The sequence below is a fragment of the Impatiens glandulifera genome, chromosome 8 (genome assembly GCF_907164915.1).
Source record: "Impatiens glandulifera chromosome 8, dImpGla2.1, whole genome shotgun sequence".
NCBI classification, from domain to species: Eukaryota; Viridiplantae; Streptophyta; class Magnoliopsida; order Ericales; family Balsaminaceae; genus Impatiens; species Impatiens glandulifera.
Genome location: NC_061869.1, coordinates 9,105,127 through 9,122,012, shown reverse-complemented (window position 1 = coordinate 9,122,012; position 16,886 = coordinate 9,105,127). Strand labels below are relative to the sequence as shown.

At 32.9% G+C, this 16,886-nt stretch overlaps 3 protein-coding genes across 4 annotated transcripts; 1 reads left to right on the top strand and 2 right to left on the bottom strand.

Annotated features, from left to right (window-relative positions):
* Positions 1-2,793: 2,793 nt before the first annotated feature.
* On the bottom strand, positions 2,794-7,425 carry LOC124912906. The gene is made up of 7 exons (XM_047453543.1): positions 7,206-7,425; positions 6,913-7,098; positions 6,242-6,393; positions 5,825-5,846; positions 4,920-5,534; positions 3,744-4,771; positions 2,794-3,363 (listed from the first exon to the last, which is right to left on the bottom strand). The coding sequence occupies exons 1-7, from the start codon at positions 7,392-7,394 to the stop codon at positions 2,814-2,816; spliced, it is 2,742 nt and encodes a 913-aa protein (XP_047309499.1). The 5' UTR covers positions 7,395-7,425; the 3' UTR covers positions 2,794-2,813.
* A 1,248-nt stretch (positions 7,426-8,673) lies between these two features.
* Positions 8,674-11,546, bottom strand: LOC124912233. 2 transcript variants are annotated; one of them, XM_047452799.1, is made up of 5 exons: positions 11,438-11,546; positions 10,876-11,321; positions 10,577-10,762; positions 9,950-10,057; positions 8,674-9,131 (listed from the first exon to the last, which is right to left on the bottom strand). In XM_047452799.1, the coding sequence occupies exons 1-5, from the start codon at positions 11,511-11,513 to the stop codon at positions 9,009-9,011; spliced, it is 939 nt and encodes a 312-aa protein (XP_047308755.1). In that variant the 5' UTR covers positions 11,514-11,546; the 3' UTR covers positions 8,674-9,008. The 2 variants fall into 2 exon arrangements, with proteins under 2 accessions (XP_047308755.1, XP_047308756.1); XM_047452800.1 differs by having other exon boundaries at positions 8,674-9,098.
* Positions 11,547-13,787: 2,241 nt separating this feature from the next.
* Positions 13,788-16,315, top strand: LOC124912503 (cell division control protein 48 homolog C-like). Its single transcript, XM_047453139.1, has 8 exons — positions 13,788-13,821; positions 13,983-14,096; positions 14,763-14,870; positions 14,952-15,068; positions 15,138-15,242; positions 15,414-15,479; positions 15,619-15,683; positions 15,780-16,315. Exons 2-8 carry the CDS (start codon positions 13,983-13,985, stop codon positions 16,045-16,047), a joined length of 843 nt encoding a protein of 280 aa, XP_047309095.1. The 5' UTR covers positions 13,788-13,821; the 3' UTR covers positions 16,048-16,315.
* The last annotated feature ends 571 nt before the right edge of the window (positions 16,316-16,886 follow it).

The window sequence follows — 16,886 nt, the reverse complement described above, 5'->3', positions numbered from 1 at the left end:
TCCTCTTTTGAACATCTTCTCCAATGCGACGCCAGAAGGATAAGAATAGCAGTCTTTTTTGATTTTTCAAAAATGGAACTCAATCGTTAGTCCACCAAAACGGCTGATTCAAAAGGTGAAATGATCACCCTACCACGCTGATCATTTCTCATATAAAAGTAGGCCTCGTCATTACATACTCCGACCACTTGAGCCAAGAATAGGCGAAACATCATTAATGTCTGTTGACTAATTCGATACACTAGGCTGGATCAACCGACTTAAGAATGCTATAAATAGCTTCCCTAAGTCATTCTGAAGCCAAGGAATTAACACACAACCTTCAAATCAACGAAAAAATCTTCCATTCAAGCTTAAAACTTTCGGATTTTTCGAATTTTCTACTTGAGGCCTTAAAAGCTTGGATCTGAGCATCCAAAAAGCTTCATTAAGGATCAACGGGTGCTATTTAATCCTTGGTAAGGTTTCATTCACCCTCTAATTCATATTTACAGTTTAAATTTGAAATTTTTATATTTTAAATCGCATAAACTTGTATGTTTGTTGTTCATGGTGTTTTATGGTTGAAATATTGACTATAGGATCATTTAGAAACTATCTGGATAGGATATGATAGGATATGATAGAATCGATCTAATAAACATAAACCCAAATTTGAATTTTAAAAATAAGAAGAACGAGTTTGTTGTTCTTGGGTTAATTTTGTTGAATCAAAGCCCAAAAAGCTTCTCAACATGATTGTAAACATGTTGAGAAACTGTTTGGATCAATTTTTATCAATCCCGATCATGTTTGATCAAAATCAAAATTTTCAAAATAAATGAAATTTTGAATTCTTGAATTGGTTCAAACAAGTAGACAGTGTTCTTATTTTAGTATCAATCAAGTATATGTGATAAAATGAAGCTATTAGATAGCTTTTTACACTTCAAAACAATTTTAAAATCAAAAACCTAAATTTTGATCACAAGCTGTTTTGAATAAATTGATCATCATCTAGGTCGATTAATACCTTGAGATGATGATCAACATGTTCTTTGGAGCTTTGTGAAGCTACCCAAACCTTTGGATCAAAGAATCCAAGCTCAAAAATAATAATTACAAAACATGTATTTTGTGTTCTTTAGGAACTGAGTGGTCCGACCGAGAACCGAGAGGTCCAACCGAGAATTCTCTGTCCTGGCCGAGACCTAGGATCGAGAGGTCCGACCGATGTTCTTGATCTAGGACCGAGAGGTCTGACTTAGGACCGAGAGGTCTGAGTCCGGGACCGAGACTCCCGAGATCCAGGACCGAGAGGTCCTATCATTGGGACCGAGAATCCTAAACCTAGGACCGAGATGTTCTTTTTGTATTCTTGAATTTAATTGAATATTCTAAATTCAATTGATTGTATAGAAGAAACCTTCCTTATTGGGTAATCAATCTAAGATCTTATTCTACTCAATCAAGATTTTTCAAGCTATAATTACATTATGGGGTACTTTATAAGGTTTAGGTTTTTCTTAAGGTATCTATAGCCTATATTCTCACATGCATAGTTGAATGTTCAGGTTTTCATATAAATGATATAATCTTCAAACACTATTTAAAAGTAGAAGTTGTTGTTATGTTTGTAAGTTGTAATTCTGATTTATTTTTGACAGGCTGTTAGGAAAGGTCCACATGAATATGCTTCTGAAGTGAATGGCAAAGATGAATCAGAAGGTTATAGTGACTGAAAATATAGAAAGAAGACAGAAAATATCATTTATAATGGAGGGCGGAAAAGTTCAATGAAGGTTAAGATTCTTTTGGATTTTTTTCTTTTTGGTTTTACTTAAATAGCTGCACTCTCTTTTTCATTAATATTTAAAGTGGTCACTATTGAGAAATTGTGGATTTGAGGGTTTAGAATTTGACGTAAAACTATTACCTTTAATTTATAGATTATTATTATTATAAGTTGTACTTTATTTATTTATTTATTTTCAAATTATTATGCAGGGTAAGTCTACTAAAAAAAATTAGTATCTATTAAATTCTTATGTATTTTTTTTTTTAAATAATAATAATTATCTATTATTTTTTAAATATTTTAATCTTTTTAAATAATAATAATTTTATATCAGTAGAACTAAAGTGATTTTAAAATAAATTATATTTATAATATTTTGAGTAAAATGTTTTTTAAAAGTGTATTTCTTATGTTCACCTTAATTCTAGTTTATATTTTTTCAGATTATGTATTTATTTATTTAGGAAGATAGTAATTTATAGTCTAAACTCCCCTCTAAGTTAAAACGTTTTAAATACGAATTGCAGACATTTAATATCTTAAATTCTTATTCTATGTACTGGATCTATAACTATCTAATGGGTTATCAATTAAAAGGTATATTAAGCTAATCCACCCATCCAAAATATATAAAATATTGATAAGATTTCTGGTTATAATCCTAAAATGCACACTAATTTTATTTTTTCATATTTTGTATACTTATAATATGTAAATTTATACAATTTTTTAAAAGAAAATTTTGCATAAAGATAGTATTTGTCCAAAATGTGAAATAGTTATTGACATAGTAAAGCATGCATAATGTTCATTTGTAAATAATACTAACTGAATATGTTCTTTTAACTAAATAACTAGCATGACACTCTACTGATGACTCTCCGTTTTTATTTAAACGCTTCTAAATAAAATCCAACTTTTGATCCATTCTTGTCTTAGTTTAAAAGTAAAACAAAATTTGGTTGGATGAAAAAAAATGGGTAAAAGAAACTAAGAATTAAAAACACAGCAAAAGGTTATGGGAAAATCTAACCATTTATTGATGAATTTCTTGAACAACTGTAAAATCAAGAGCAGAATTTAGAGGGAAAAGGCTCCAACAAGAATCTTCACTGTCTAAACAACAGCTATGCCATTTAATCCTATAAAATCCAACACCAAAATTTGAAACATCAAACAAGCAAGCGGAGAAGCCAATCCCACTCTCATTAGGTTCAAAGGACACAACTGTTTCCACGATAAATACATCTTCGTCGTCACTCTTTTTCTTGTTTGTTTCGCCGCTATTCCTATTGCTTTCGTTTACCATATGCTGAAATAACTTGTCGTTCAAATCTACCATGTCATCTGCCTCGTATTCTGGTCCATCCACCTCCATTTGCTCCTCCGAATGTCGGTTCAAGACACGAGAGGATGATTTACATTGAAGGATACAATAAAGTTTGGTCAGACGGAAAGAAGAATTATCTGGAATGTTCTTCAACTGGATGCATAGATTTAGCGATAAATGGAAGCCTTGCTTGACTGAAATCTCCTCCTGATATTTAGTTGAACTTGAGGCAAAGAGTTCGCAAGAAATGAAAGGCCTGCACCATCATGATTGCCAATTTTAAACACAAGGAATGTGAAAATTGCATCATTTAAAATGAAATTTGGAGAAAGCCTTATAAGACTTTTTTATGCTAGAGTTTTCTGTTTCGGGGAATAATAATACAATAACTCATCGTCAATAAAATCAAGACTCTTACCACTTGAGATACCCAAAAACAACGATGCTTAAAAGAGGTCAAACACACTAAATGCAAGACTGGGAGTTTTTGTTTGATGGAAGATTATTTGAAAAAATCTTGTTCCATGGAAAAAGTGGTTATTTGGGCTAAATGGCTTAAATATATTTTTTTGTAATTAATATTTTAAAAACTTTAAAATTTAGAAAAGGAAAAGAATGGGCACCAAACCAACATACCTCATTTGAAAAAACCGCTTGGGCATTCGAAAAGGCATGTGCATCCATTTTGCTATTGTATCGAACAGAAGTTGCAAGCCATCTGATGGAATCTGGCAACTAGTTCCATCATTTCCTGGGTTGGTTTTAAATACCATGCCAACAACAGCTGTAACTGCATCACCACAAATCTTAAGTAAGCCTTTTGCATCCCCATTACTACTTGAGACCCGATTCCGCGAATGCAGAAAAGAAAAACATTTGGTTGGCCCATAAATCCTCAAAAGTGAGCCGAGTTCTTTTGTGGCTTCCCCTTCAACAAGTTCCAAGCGGCAGAATAAGTCATGAGCTAATGTACCATTTAAATTATCCAAATTTTCTGAACCATCGTTAATGTTAGAATACGACAGAGAAAATCCAGTGGTGAAAGCCAGCATAGACCAACTTAGTGCAAGTGCTTGGAAGATCTCCAAATTTCTCTTATTCATTTCTAAGGACAAAAACGAAGTTATTAGATCGAGTTCTCGTGCTATCTTCAATAACCGAAAGGATATTTGCATACTCTTTTCTACTTGGATTTCATAATCTCCACAAAGCTTAAGAATATCTAGAGTACACTCCAGAATCCTTTGTCTTACAGAGATAAACCACCTCTGGAAAGAAAATACTCCATGACTAGTTTCATTGGTTCGTAAACTCTCTCTTGAAGACTGAATACCATTGAGGGCTCCAATAAGCCTATCCATATTTTCATGCAGTTTTATTTTCCACTCAACTTGTTTTGGAGGAAAAAGAAATTGAATTTTCATTTCAGACTGAGCCAACTGCTCCAATGACAATAGCCATAAATACAAAGCCTTTGACATAACAATGGTCTTCAGAGAATCAAATGCAAAAGCAGCTATTGACCACGAACCTTGAGAGGCTGCGTACTTCCCAACTTTATAAGTGGACCAATTACAGATAGTATTTTGAGCTAAGTAATTTCGTATAGTACTGTCGAGATGATCGTTCATCTCGTTTAACATGAAATGGTGTGTCGTATGTGACTGCAAGTAAAGATAGTAAAGAACCCTAGTATGGCAGTCGAATAAGGTGCAGTGAAGTATACGTTTGAGAACAATCTTGATTTTCCATTGTAAAATAATCGAATTTCTGGAGGCAACAGACGATGAATTTAGACAAGCAAAGCAAAACCTTTGATGCGAAAAATCTGCCGTTATTTCCTTCAAACTGGTCACAAGAATCAAGCAGATATTCTAAAATTAAACATATCTTGTCCAGTTCAACATTCCCAAGATCTGGATAATTTTCAACAAGATAAAGAAGAAGACCAAGCAAGCTGTGTCCATCTTGCTGATGAAGATCCTGTACTTGCCGAATTAGCCAGTTGATCTGATCAATGACAAATAACATGATTCTAGATGCTAGAAATGCTGCATCTTTCTTCCCAGTGATATTCTGTGCCAAATCAATCAGAATGCCAATGGCTGAGACTCTTTCTTCCCAGATTGAAGATTGAACTGAATTTTTTAGAACAATAAAGAGCTTGGGGATCTCAAGCATAATTGTGTCCGACATAGTAGGTAAGGCATATGAGAGCATCATCTTCTGGAGAAGATTAAGAGCTCCACATCGCAGTAAAGGTGAAAATGATGACTCTTCTAGTAGGTGAACCAATATCTCCAATGAATCTGCAGTTGAAGAAAAATCGCAAATTTCCCTCGCTGCAATATATTGTAGACATCTTAGGGCTGTAGCTTTCAAAAGCAAGGGTTTATCTGGTGACAAAAATGTGAAAAGCAGATTTACCTACAATAAAATTTGACCAAATTATATATATTTGTAAGACTGTTAACATAAAATAAAATATTGAGCCCAATTGGAAACCATGCTTCTTCAGAAAATTTAGAGTTGTATATCGATCCCAATTAGAAATCGTCAAATTTGTAGTTTAACTGATTTTTTTGTTGTCTGGATTTTAGGTTGGATGAAAACGAAATTCTAGTAGGACGATATGAATCATTTTGTGATACCAAAGAGACCATTGAATTCATGAAAGGATGAAATAAGCAGTTCTCCACTTAAGCCCTAAAGGTTACAAGTTCAGATAGACCAATTTGCCTTCCATAAATAAACATAAACAAATGCCATATGAAGAAAGCAAATCCATCAGAATCCATTGTGTTCATCAACATTATATCTTCTTAATCCCATGCTGAAGCATTCAATTATTCTATTCAAATAACCAATCCTTCTGATATTCCGTATAAAATACAGAAGAAAAAATAAACAATTTGGAAACACTTATTGTCTATACATCTGGATCTGTTCCAGATACATAAACGTTTGAAAACTAAATTTAGTCAGACCCTGGCTTAAAATTTAATTTAATTTTCGTTTCTGTATCTGGATAGAGACTGATTCAGAAATTTATTTTTGTTTTCTAATGTTGAAAGGGATCCAGATAGAGAAATATAAAAATAAGTGTTTTCAACTGGGTTCAAGCATATGAGAACATGAGCAGAACCTCATCCACTAACTCCATCAGTTGGGATATTACCTGTCCAGAAACGAGGCATGTTGATCTTGAAGCAAGTCTTGAAAGAGAAATAAGCAATACACGTGATAGATCCTCTTCCAATGAATCTAACAGCAGTTTTATCCCTATCTGCAATATTATATAGTCGTGTTAATATCCACCAATAAGTGCATATAGTAATAAATTTGACACTTAAAACTGCAGTATTCCACATTCTGCACTACTTTTCTACAAAGCAATCTATCTTAAGCGAAGATTGTGCGAGTACTATGACTCATTTTCTGAGGTTTACTTGAAATGGAAGGATAATACAAATAAGAACTACAAGCAATGCTTATCTCAAAGAAAAAAAAGTACAACTAATGATCTATAGGTGGTATTTAATTCACTCAGAGTACAATAAGAACTGCAAAGATTATCTATGGCTGATACTAATTTGCTCACTCATTCCGAACAAAAAAAATCCATTACAATAGCTATATTTCATAATAAAATAGCATGCGGATGAATAGATATTGCAATTTAAGAGCAAAACACAATGTTCTGTTCATAGATCAACATATGCAAATACAGCTGCTTCGAGGAAATACTCAAACACCAATGATACTTAAGTATGCTTATATGCAATTCATGTTAGTAATGCATAACCTTGTAAGCTTTACTGGCAAGTGTTAACGAGGATCCCATTTTGGAAAACAATCGCACGCCGACCAACCTTACATCCCATGATAGATCAGATGATGTCACCATATTAACTAATATCTCGAAGAACACCGAAGCAAAATCATCTGACAGCTCAGAAAAACTCCCTGCAGCAAATAATGACGCCTTCACCTACACAGTTTCTCATATCAGTTCCTTTCTTTGGAATTATTATCATAAGGAATTAGATGTTGCCAGTAAATAAATGTTGACCTGAAATCAAAACAATTGAGTCTGACCTCTAGAACATCACTTGACATCAAACTTGAAAGAATAAGGTACCGAATTTCTGCTCTTTCCTTAGCAATACAAGCACAGCAGCCAAAAAATGTCAATGCAAGAGCTCGGGATTCAGTGTCTCCCCCATCAAAGACAACCTTAACCCTCCTTAGTAGCTCTACCCTATTCATTAAACTAAGTTTTGACATTACTCTGTCAAGTTGGTTGCATCCCTTCTTTTTACAGTTTTTCCACAAGTAAAGGCATGTGCATCCATTTTGCTATTGTATCGAACAGAAGTTGCAAGCCATCTGATGGAATCTGGCAACTAGTTCCATCATTTCCTGGGTTGGTTTTAAATACCATGCCAACAACAGCTGTAACTGCATCACCACAAATCTTAAGTAAGCCTTTTGCATCCCCATTACTACTTGAGACCCGATTCCGCGAATGCAGAAAAGAAAAACATTTGGTTGGCCCATAAATCCTCAAAAGTGAGCCGAGTTCTTTTGTGGCTTCCCCTTCAACAAGTTCCAAGCGGCAGAATAAGTCATGAGCTAATGTACCATTTAAATTATCCAAATTTTCTGAACCATCGTTAATGTTAGAATACGACAGAGAAAATCCAGTGGTGAAAGCCAGCATAGAACAACTTAGTGCAAGTGCTTGGAAGATCTCCAAATTTCTCTTATTCATTTCTAGGACAAAAACGAAGTTATTAGATCGAGTTCTCGTGCTATCTTCAATAACCGAAAGGATATTTGCATATTCTTTTCTACTTGGATTTCATAATCTCCACAAAGCTTAAGAATATCTAGAGTACACTCCAGAATCCTTTGTCTTATAGAGATAAACCACCTCTGGAAAGAAAATACTCCATGACTAGTTTCAATGGTTCGTAAACTCTCACTTGAAGACTGAATACCATTGAGGGCTCCAATAAGCCTATCCATATTTTCATGCAGTTTTATTTTCCACTCAACTTGTTTCGGGGGAAAAAGAAATTGAATTTTCATTTCAGACTGAGCCAACTGCTCCAATGACTTTAGCCATAAATACGAAGCCTTTGACATAACAATGGTCTTCAGAGAATCAAATGCAAAAGCAGCTACTGACCACGAACCTTGAGAGGCTGCATACTTCCCAACTTTATAAGTGGACCAATTACAGATTGTATTTTGAACTAAGTAATCTTGTATAGTTCTGTCGAGATGATCGTTCATCTCGTTTAACATGAAATGGTGCGTCGTATGTGACTGCAAGTAAAGATAGTAAAGAACCTTAGTGTGGCAGTCGAATAAGGAGCAGTGAAGTATACGTTTGAGAACTATCTTGATTTTGTGAAGGATTTTCACTGTAAAATAATCGAATTTCTGGAAGGCAACAGACGATGAATTTAGACAAGCAAAGCAAAACCTTTGATGCGAAAAATCTGCCGTTATTTCCTTCAAACTGGTCACAAGAATCAAGCAGATATTCAAAAATTAAACAAATCTTGTCCAGCTCAACACTCCCGAGATCTGGATAATTTTCAACAAGATAAAGAAGAAGACCAAGCAAGCTGTGTCCATCTTGCTGATGAAGATCCTGTACTTGCCGAACTAGCCAGTTGATCTGATCAATGACAAATAACATGATTCTAGATGCTAGAAATGTTGCATCTTTCTTCCCAGTGATATTCTGTGCCAAATCAATCAGAATGCCAATGGCTGAGACTCTTTCTTCCCAGATTGAAGATTGAACTGAATTTTTTAGAACAATAAAGAGCTTGGGGATCTCAAGCATGTTTGTGTCCGACATAGTAGGTAAGGCATATGAGAGCATCATCTTCTGGAGAAGATTAAGAGCTCCACATCGCAGTAAAGGTGAAAATGATGACTCTTCGAGTATGTGGACCAATATCTCCAATGAATCTGCAGTTGAAGAAAAATCGCAAATTTCCCTCGCTGCAATGTATTGTAGACATCTTAGGGCCGTAGCTTTCAAAAGCAAGGGTTTATCTGGTGACAAAAATGTGAAAAGCAGATTTACCTACAATAAAAGTTGACCAAATTATCTATTTGTAAGACTGTTAACATAAAATAAAATATTGAGCCCAATTGGAAACTATGCTTCTTCAGAAAATTTAGAGTTGTATATCGATCCCAATTAGAAATTGTCAAATTTGTAGTTGAACTGATTTTTTTGTTGTCTGGATTTTAGGTTGGATGACAAACGAAATTCTAGTAAGATGATATGAATCAAATTTTACGATGGAAGGATGAAATAAGCAGTTCTCCACTTAAGCCCTAGAGGTTACAATGTTCAGATAGACCAATTTGCCTTCCATCAAAAAACATAAACAAATGCCATATGAAGAAAGCAAATCCATCAGAATCCATTGAGTTCATCAACATTATATCTTCTCAATCACATCAAATGCTGGAGCATTCAATTAATCTATTCAAATAACCAATCCATCTGATATTCCGTATAAAATACAGAAGAAAAAATAAACAATTTGGAAACACTTATTGTTTATATATCTGGATCTGTTCCAGATACACAAACGTTTGAAAACTAAATTTAGTCAGACCCTGGCTTAAAATTTAATTTAATTTTCGTTTCTGTATCTGGATAGAGACTGATTGAGAAATTTATTTTTGTTTTCTAATGTGGAAAGGGATCCAGATAGAGAAATATAAAAATAGGTGTTTTCAACTGGGTTCAAGCATATGAGAACATGAGCAATCTCATCCACTAACTCCATCTGTTGGGATATTACCTGTCCAGAAATGAGGCATATTGATCTTGAAGCAAGTCTTGAAAGAGAAATAAGCAATACACGTGATAGATCCTCTTCCAATGAATCTAACAGCAGTTTTATCCCTATCTGCAATATTATATAGTCGTGTTAATATCCACCAATAAGTGCATATAGTAACTAATTTAACACTTAAAACTGCAGTATTCCACATTCTGCACTACTTTTCTACAAAGCAATCTATCTTAAGCGAAGATTGTGCGAGTACTATGACTCATTTTCTGAGGTTTACTTGAAATGGAAGGATAATACAAATAAGAACTACAAGCAATGCTTATCTCAAAGAAAAAAAAGTACAACTAATGATCTATAGGTGGTATTTAATTCACTCAGAGTACAATAAGAACTGCAAAGATTATCTATGGCTGATACTAATTTGCTCACTCATTCCGAACAAAAAAAATCCATTACAATAGCTATATTTCATAATAAAATAGCATGCGGATGAATAGATATTGCAATTTAAGAGCAAAACACAATGTTCTGTTCATAGATCAACATATGCAAATACAGCTGCTTCGAGGAAATACTCAAACACCAATGATACTTAAGTATGCTTATATGCAATTCATGTTAATAATGCATAACCTTGTAAGCTTTACTGGCAAGTGTTAACGAGGATCCCATTTTGGAAAACAATCGCACGCCGACCAACCTTACATCCCATGATAAATCAGATGATGTCACCATATTAACTAATATCTCGAAGAACACTGAAGCAAAATCATCAGACAGCTCAGAAAAACACCCTGCAGCAAATAATGACGCCTTCACCTACACAGTTTCTCATATCAGTTCCTTTCTTTGGAAGAATTATCATATTCATAAGGAATTAGATGTTGCCAATAAATAAATGTTGACCTGAAATCAAAACAATTGAGCCTGACCTCTAGAACATCACTTGACATCAAACTTGAAAGAATAAGATACCGAATTTCTGCTCTTTCCTTAGCAATACAAGCACAGCAGCCAAAAAATGTCAATGCAAGAGCTCGGGATTCAGTGTCACCACCATCAAAGACAACCTTAACCCTCCTTAGTAGCTCTACCCTATTCATTAAACTAAGCTTTGACATTACTCTGTCAAGTTGGTTGTATCCTTTCTTTTTACAGTTCTTCCATAAATAAAGGAAAAGTTTAACAACAGAGGCTTGAATCTGTTTGTTCTCTGAGGTAAAAGCATCAGCAAGCCTTAACAAGATTGCATTAGCAAATAGCTTTTCTTCTCCATGGATTAACCCAAACATGTTACTTTCTGACATGTTAACTTCGGGTTCTCTACACCATTGCTCAAGTCTTGGACCCATTTGATTTATGGCTTCAAGATCTTGACCTGGAGGGAATTTAATGTGAATATGATTGAGAACAAAAGAACCCAGGAGGCAAACAGATGATTAAATGGTAAAAGTTTTCAGAAAAGAAGTATCTTTGTATGAATTTGTGACTCACCTGGTTTGTTTGATCGGAGGCTCTTCTCAAGATCGATATTCCATTCAATTGCACGAGCAGCTGAAGTTTTCTCCATGATTCTCTCTTTTCGTAAGTGGGATGTGGTCAATTTTATTCTCTTCTTCGCGGTAGTTCAGGGCAGGACGAGGGGAAAATTTGAGAAGATTGTCTTGTTTGCATAAATTTTAAATAAAAAAAAGTTTTAGAGGTCAAATTGAAACGATTAAAACATTTAGGGACTGATTATAAAATTATTCAAAAAATCTAATTTAAATTCCACATTTTCCTTTCCTTTAACATATTGGCCATATTTTTCACTATTTTTTTTATAAGAGGAATAAGAAAAGGGAATTTAGAGGGAGAATTGATAAAGAATGATGTGTAACTTCAAGAAAGTAAAGAGAAAATTTGTTGATTTTAACCTAAACTAACTCCAGTAAATTATAATTAATATTATAAATATCTCTATTTTCACTGATGCTAAATTTAAATTTATATAATATTTATAATTTTCACAATAAGGGCAAATGAAATAATGTCGGTAAGAATGACAATTTGAAACCGCTCCGTAAAAACCGAACTGAATTGTCCTGTTTGTGACGGTTTTTCTTCGAAATCGAATGGGGATGGGGCGGGGATGGTATTTTGTGTCCCCGTCCCGACCCGTCCCAATTTCACCCCGATTCTTCCCTGAATACTATAAACATAATTAAATATATTAAATTATTAATATATTTATTTATTAAAAAAATTGTTTATATAATTTTATTGTCTAATTTTTATTTTATTTTAAATAAAAATAATTATTAACGATGTCGTGGGATTTTTCGAAACCGAAAAAAGCCGAACGGGACGGAGATGATATTAAAAAAATCCCCAAAATTAAAACGGTGCGGAGACGGTAAATGCATTCCCGCCTCATTGCCATCCCTACCTGTCCGACATCCTATCGACTCAAAATCCTCGATATTCATATCAAACCGAGAAATATGATAAAAGAATTTTTTTTTTAATTACCATATTATATTTTATTATTTTGTATACCAAAAATATTGGTAATTTTTTATTTTTATTTATTATTTGAATTGAATATGTAATTATTTATTTAAAAACTACATTAAAAAAATATATTTAAAAAAATAAAATCAAAGACTACCTAAAAAAGAAATAACATATAATAACAATAAAAAAAAATTAGCGAACTTCAAGCAAGATCTTATTTTTATTATTTTTTTATATTTTGGGCCTATAAATTGAGGGGCAACAATTTTGAAGCCGAAAATCTCGATTGGTAGAAGCAGAGGTAATTCAAGGTAAAGACTAGCGTCTGCTGTATTTTTTGAGAAGTTGATTCATAGCTAGATTGTGTAATTTAAGGTAAAGCCGAGAATCTCGATTGTGGCCTTTTCACAATGCATCTGGAACATTTTTCTTAAAATAAATAAAAGGTGTCAACAGTCCATTTAATTTTATGTCATGCTCAAAAAATCAAATAAGTCAAATAAGGTGATTTCTATCAAATTTTTTGAACTAGAAACAGTCCGGAATTGGATACGGGTACAATAAGGGTTGGACACTTTTTTGGATAGGTTTTAATCTAATGATGGAATTGTAAATAAACAAAAGTTTTAGAGGTCAAATTGAAATAATTAAAACATTTAGGGACTGATTATAAAATTATTCAAAAAAAACTAATTTAAATTCCACATTTTCCTTTCATTAATATTTTTAGGAGGAATAAAAATAGGGAATTTAGGGGAGATAATTGGGAAAGAATAATGCCATAGGGTAAAAAAAAAAAGTTTGATTTTAGCATAAATTAACTTCCATAATATTATAAATATTTTTAGTTTTACTAATGCTAAATTTAAATTTATATAATATTTATAATTTTCACAATAAGCATGTCAGACATCCTTCTCAACGCGAAGACAACGCGAAATCTTCGATATTCATATCAAACCCAGAAATACGAGTTTATTGAATTTTTATTTACTTTTATAAGTATCATATTATATTTTATTATTTTTGTATACCAAAAATATTAGTAATTTTTTATTTTTATTTATATTAGAATTGAATATGTAATTATTTATTTAAAAACTACATTAAAAAATTATATTTACAAAAAATAAAATCAAAGACTACCTAAAAAAATAGAAAGAAATAACATATAACAACAATAAAAAAAAGAATAGCGAACTTCAAGCAAGATTCTATTTTATTTTTTTTTATTATTTTTTTATTATTTTTTTATTTTAATTTTATTTTATTTTATTTTAATTTATTTTATTTTGGGCCTATAAATTGAGGGGGCGTAGAAGAACAATTTTGAAGCCGAGAATCTCGATTGGATTCCAGGGCAGTCGAAGGTAGAAGCAGAGGTAATTCAAGGTAAAGACTAGCGGCTGCTGTATTTTTTGAGAAGTTGATTCATAGCTAGTTCATAATTCTTCTGTAATTATTGTTTCAGTGTATCTATATTTTAATTTGAAGATTTATGTAAACTCGCTGAAATTTTCTGAAATCAAAGCTTTGAAATTAGATGTCAATTGTTGGGGATGATTTGGAAAGTCTAGAATCGCAGAAAGACTGGTTTAAGAAATCATGGCATCCTGAAGAGACAGAAATTGATGGCATAACAATGGCAGATTTTGAGGTAATTATGCACTATGCAGAGCAGATTTAGTTGATATTATTGTTTAGCCCCTTTTGCTTATGAGTGATTACATGAATGAATATACTTTTAATGGATATAAGATCAGATTTCCCCTCTTAAGTTCCTAGTCAAAGATGCCTAAAGATTTAAAAAAACCATTTAAACCCTCAAATTTTAAATACTTTTTTTCTTCTTTTTGTGACCATAGTTTAGTTCTGGGAAGTGGCTAGCACAACATTCTACCTCCATAACCCTAACCTTCAAATCGATAAGTGTTTTAAGTGAGAATCGATTTGGGATCTCGCATCTCAAGTTGAAAGCATTGTTTTAAGTGTTTATTTTTAAATAATCTTACTTGATGCAGATTCTTGTAAATCAGGTTATTTGTGAAAAAGATAGTAGGGTATAAATATATTAATGATTTTTTATTATTATTTCAGATAGGTGGTGTTTTAGTTGATGATTTGATTTATGGGTTGATGGTTTATTGTTTGAACTACCCTGAGTAGTTGCCTTGTATGCATGTTATGTCTCCTTAAGAAGAATATGTGAGGAATACGCCGAATTGTGAAAAACTCTTTTCTCCTTAAGAACCACTTTTATTTTTTGAAGATTCTTTATTTTCTTTTCTTTTTCTGATTCCAAATATGACCTGCCTAAGTGCAGGGAACAGTCCCTGATGTGAAATGGGAAGATGTAGGTGGGATGGAACCAGTAAGGCATGCATTTATGAGTTACATAATTGAATGTATTAAGGATCCAGATGATTATAAGGTGATCATCATTCCTTCTATTTAATGAAACAAGTTAAGTTGTATTTTTGTGTAGTGTATTTTTATATTTTGAATGTTTTAGGTGTTCAATGTTGACACGGAGAAAGGATTTTTGCTTTATGGACCTCCTGGCTGTGGCAAAACATTAATGGCAAAGGCCGTGGCCAATGAAGCGGGGGCTAATTTTATACACATTAAGGTATGCGTTTATTCTTGTTTATCTACTGTTATAAGATATTCTAAGTCTTAACTGTTTTTTCATGTCTAGTGTCCTGAACTTTTGAGTAAATATGTGGGAGAAAGTGAATCGGCAATTAAAACTATATTCCGCTGTGCAAGAACATGTTCCCCGTGTATAATTTTCTTTGATGAGGTGCGTTGTTTATACTTGTTATGGTAACTTATCTGGTTGATTACATATTGGCAATATTGGGGTAATCATGAATGATAGAATTGGACTTCTGTAACTATTAAAATAATTTCTCTCCTTTTTGGTCATGCATATTCTAATGAATTGATGTACCTGTTGTCTCATATTTGGTAGGTGGATGTTTTGACAACTAAAAGAGGAAAGGAAGGTGGTTGGGTTGTTGAAAGATTTTTGATTCAGGTCTCTATTTCTTTCATATATATTGTGGAACCAGAATCAAAGCAAGATGTCACTTAAATTAGTTCAATTAAACTAAGAATTTATTAACTCTTCCATAACTAGATGTGGAAATAAAATTGAAGCCTTGTCAATTTTACAGTTACTGTTTGAGCTGGACGGTGCAGATGATAGATCGGGTGTCTATGTTATTGCCGCAACAAATAGGTTTGCTTGATCTTTTAAATTGTGTTCATTGAAAATCTTGCTTTTTTTTAGTACAAGTTGAGTTACCTTTTGTGGTTATGAATTTGTTTTTTCTAGACCCGAGTTCATAGATGCTGCTTTTTTGCGGCCTGGAAGACTAGGAAAGCACCTACATGTCGGTTTGCCTAGCCCGGAAGATCGTGGCTTGATTCTTAAAGCTCTTGCATGTAACAACCCTATAGATATTAGTGTCGATTTATTGGAAGTTGGGAAGGACTCAGCTTGCGATAATTATAGTGGAGCTGATCTTCGTGCTCTTGTCAGTATTCCTATTTTTTATTTCTGCAATCCTTCTCATGTAAATGATGCTCATACTGCTTGTTAATTTATAGGTGAATGAAGCAGCAATGGCTGCAAAGGATGAAAAAAGAGTAGTCTTAGATTTGTCCACTATACATAGAAGACATTTCGACATAGCATTACAAAGGACCTCCCCATCTGTCTCCCAAAATGTATTTGTTTATTTTATTTTATTTTTAACTTACATTTAAATTAAAGCATGAATATGAAAGTTAGTCAATCAAGATCAAATCATTCGTAATTGATATGTAAATGCGAATACATGTTTATCTTCAAATTTGAAAATCTTGTTAGTAATGTCGTAATTGAATAATTTAGGTACGATTTTTCTCTTATTTCAAAAGGTTATATATTCTATACTTTACTTGATACAATCTGTAGAAATGAACATTCAGATTTTGCTCTTATTTCAAAAGGACTATTTTTCATACTCATACAAGGTTAAAAAGTTATTAACTTTATTCAAACAAAACTATCTCATCTTTCCTTGTGATAGTAGCAACTCTTTTGAATGTAGATTTGCATGTTTATTGCACTATATTGCTTAGCTTAGTTTCTGCTTTATTTTACCGTTGGTGTTGTGTGTTTTTGAATTTCTTAAGTTTATATGTCCATGTTTGTTACCGATTTCTCATCTTCAGTAATTGGCTTGTGTTGCAGGAAACTCGATTTTACAATAACTGGTCAGGCGGCAACGGAGAGTTTTGACTGCTTTATTTTTTTGTGACATGTAGTTGCTGGTTTTGATTATAGTTTTCCTTGTGATTGTCCCTGGTTTGGGTAAATTTTTATTACTTAGTCATATTTTGGTATGGGTTTTTATTTGGTAGTTTTTGATAAGTACAATTTTTATTAATTTTTTAT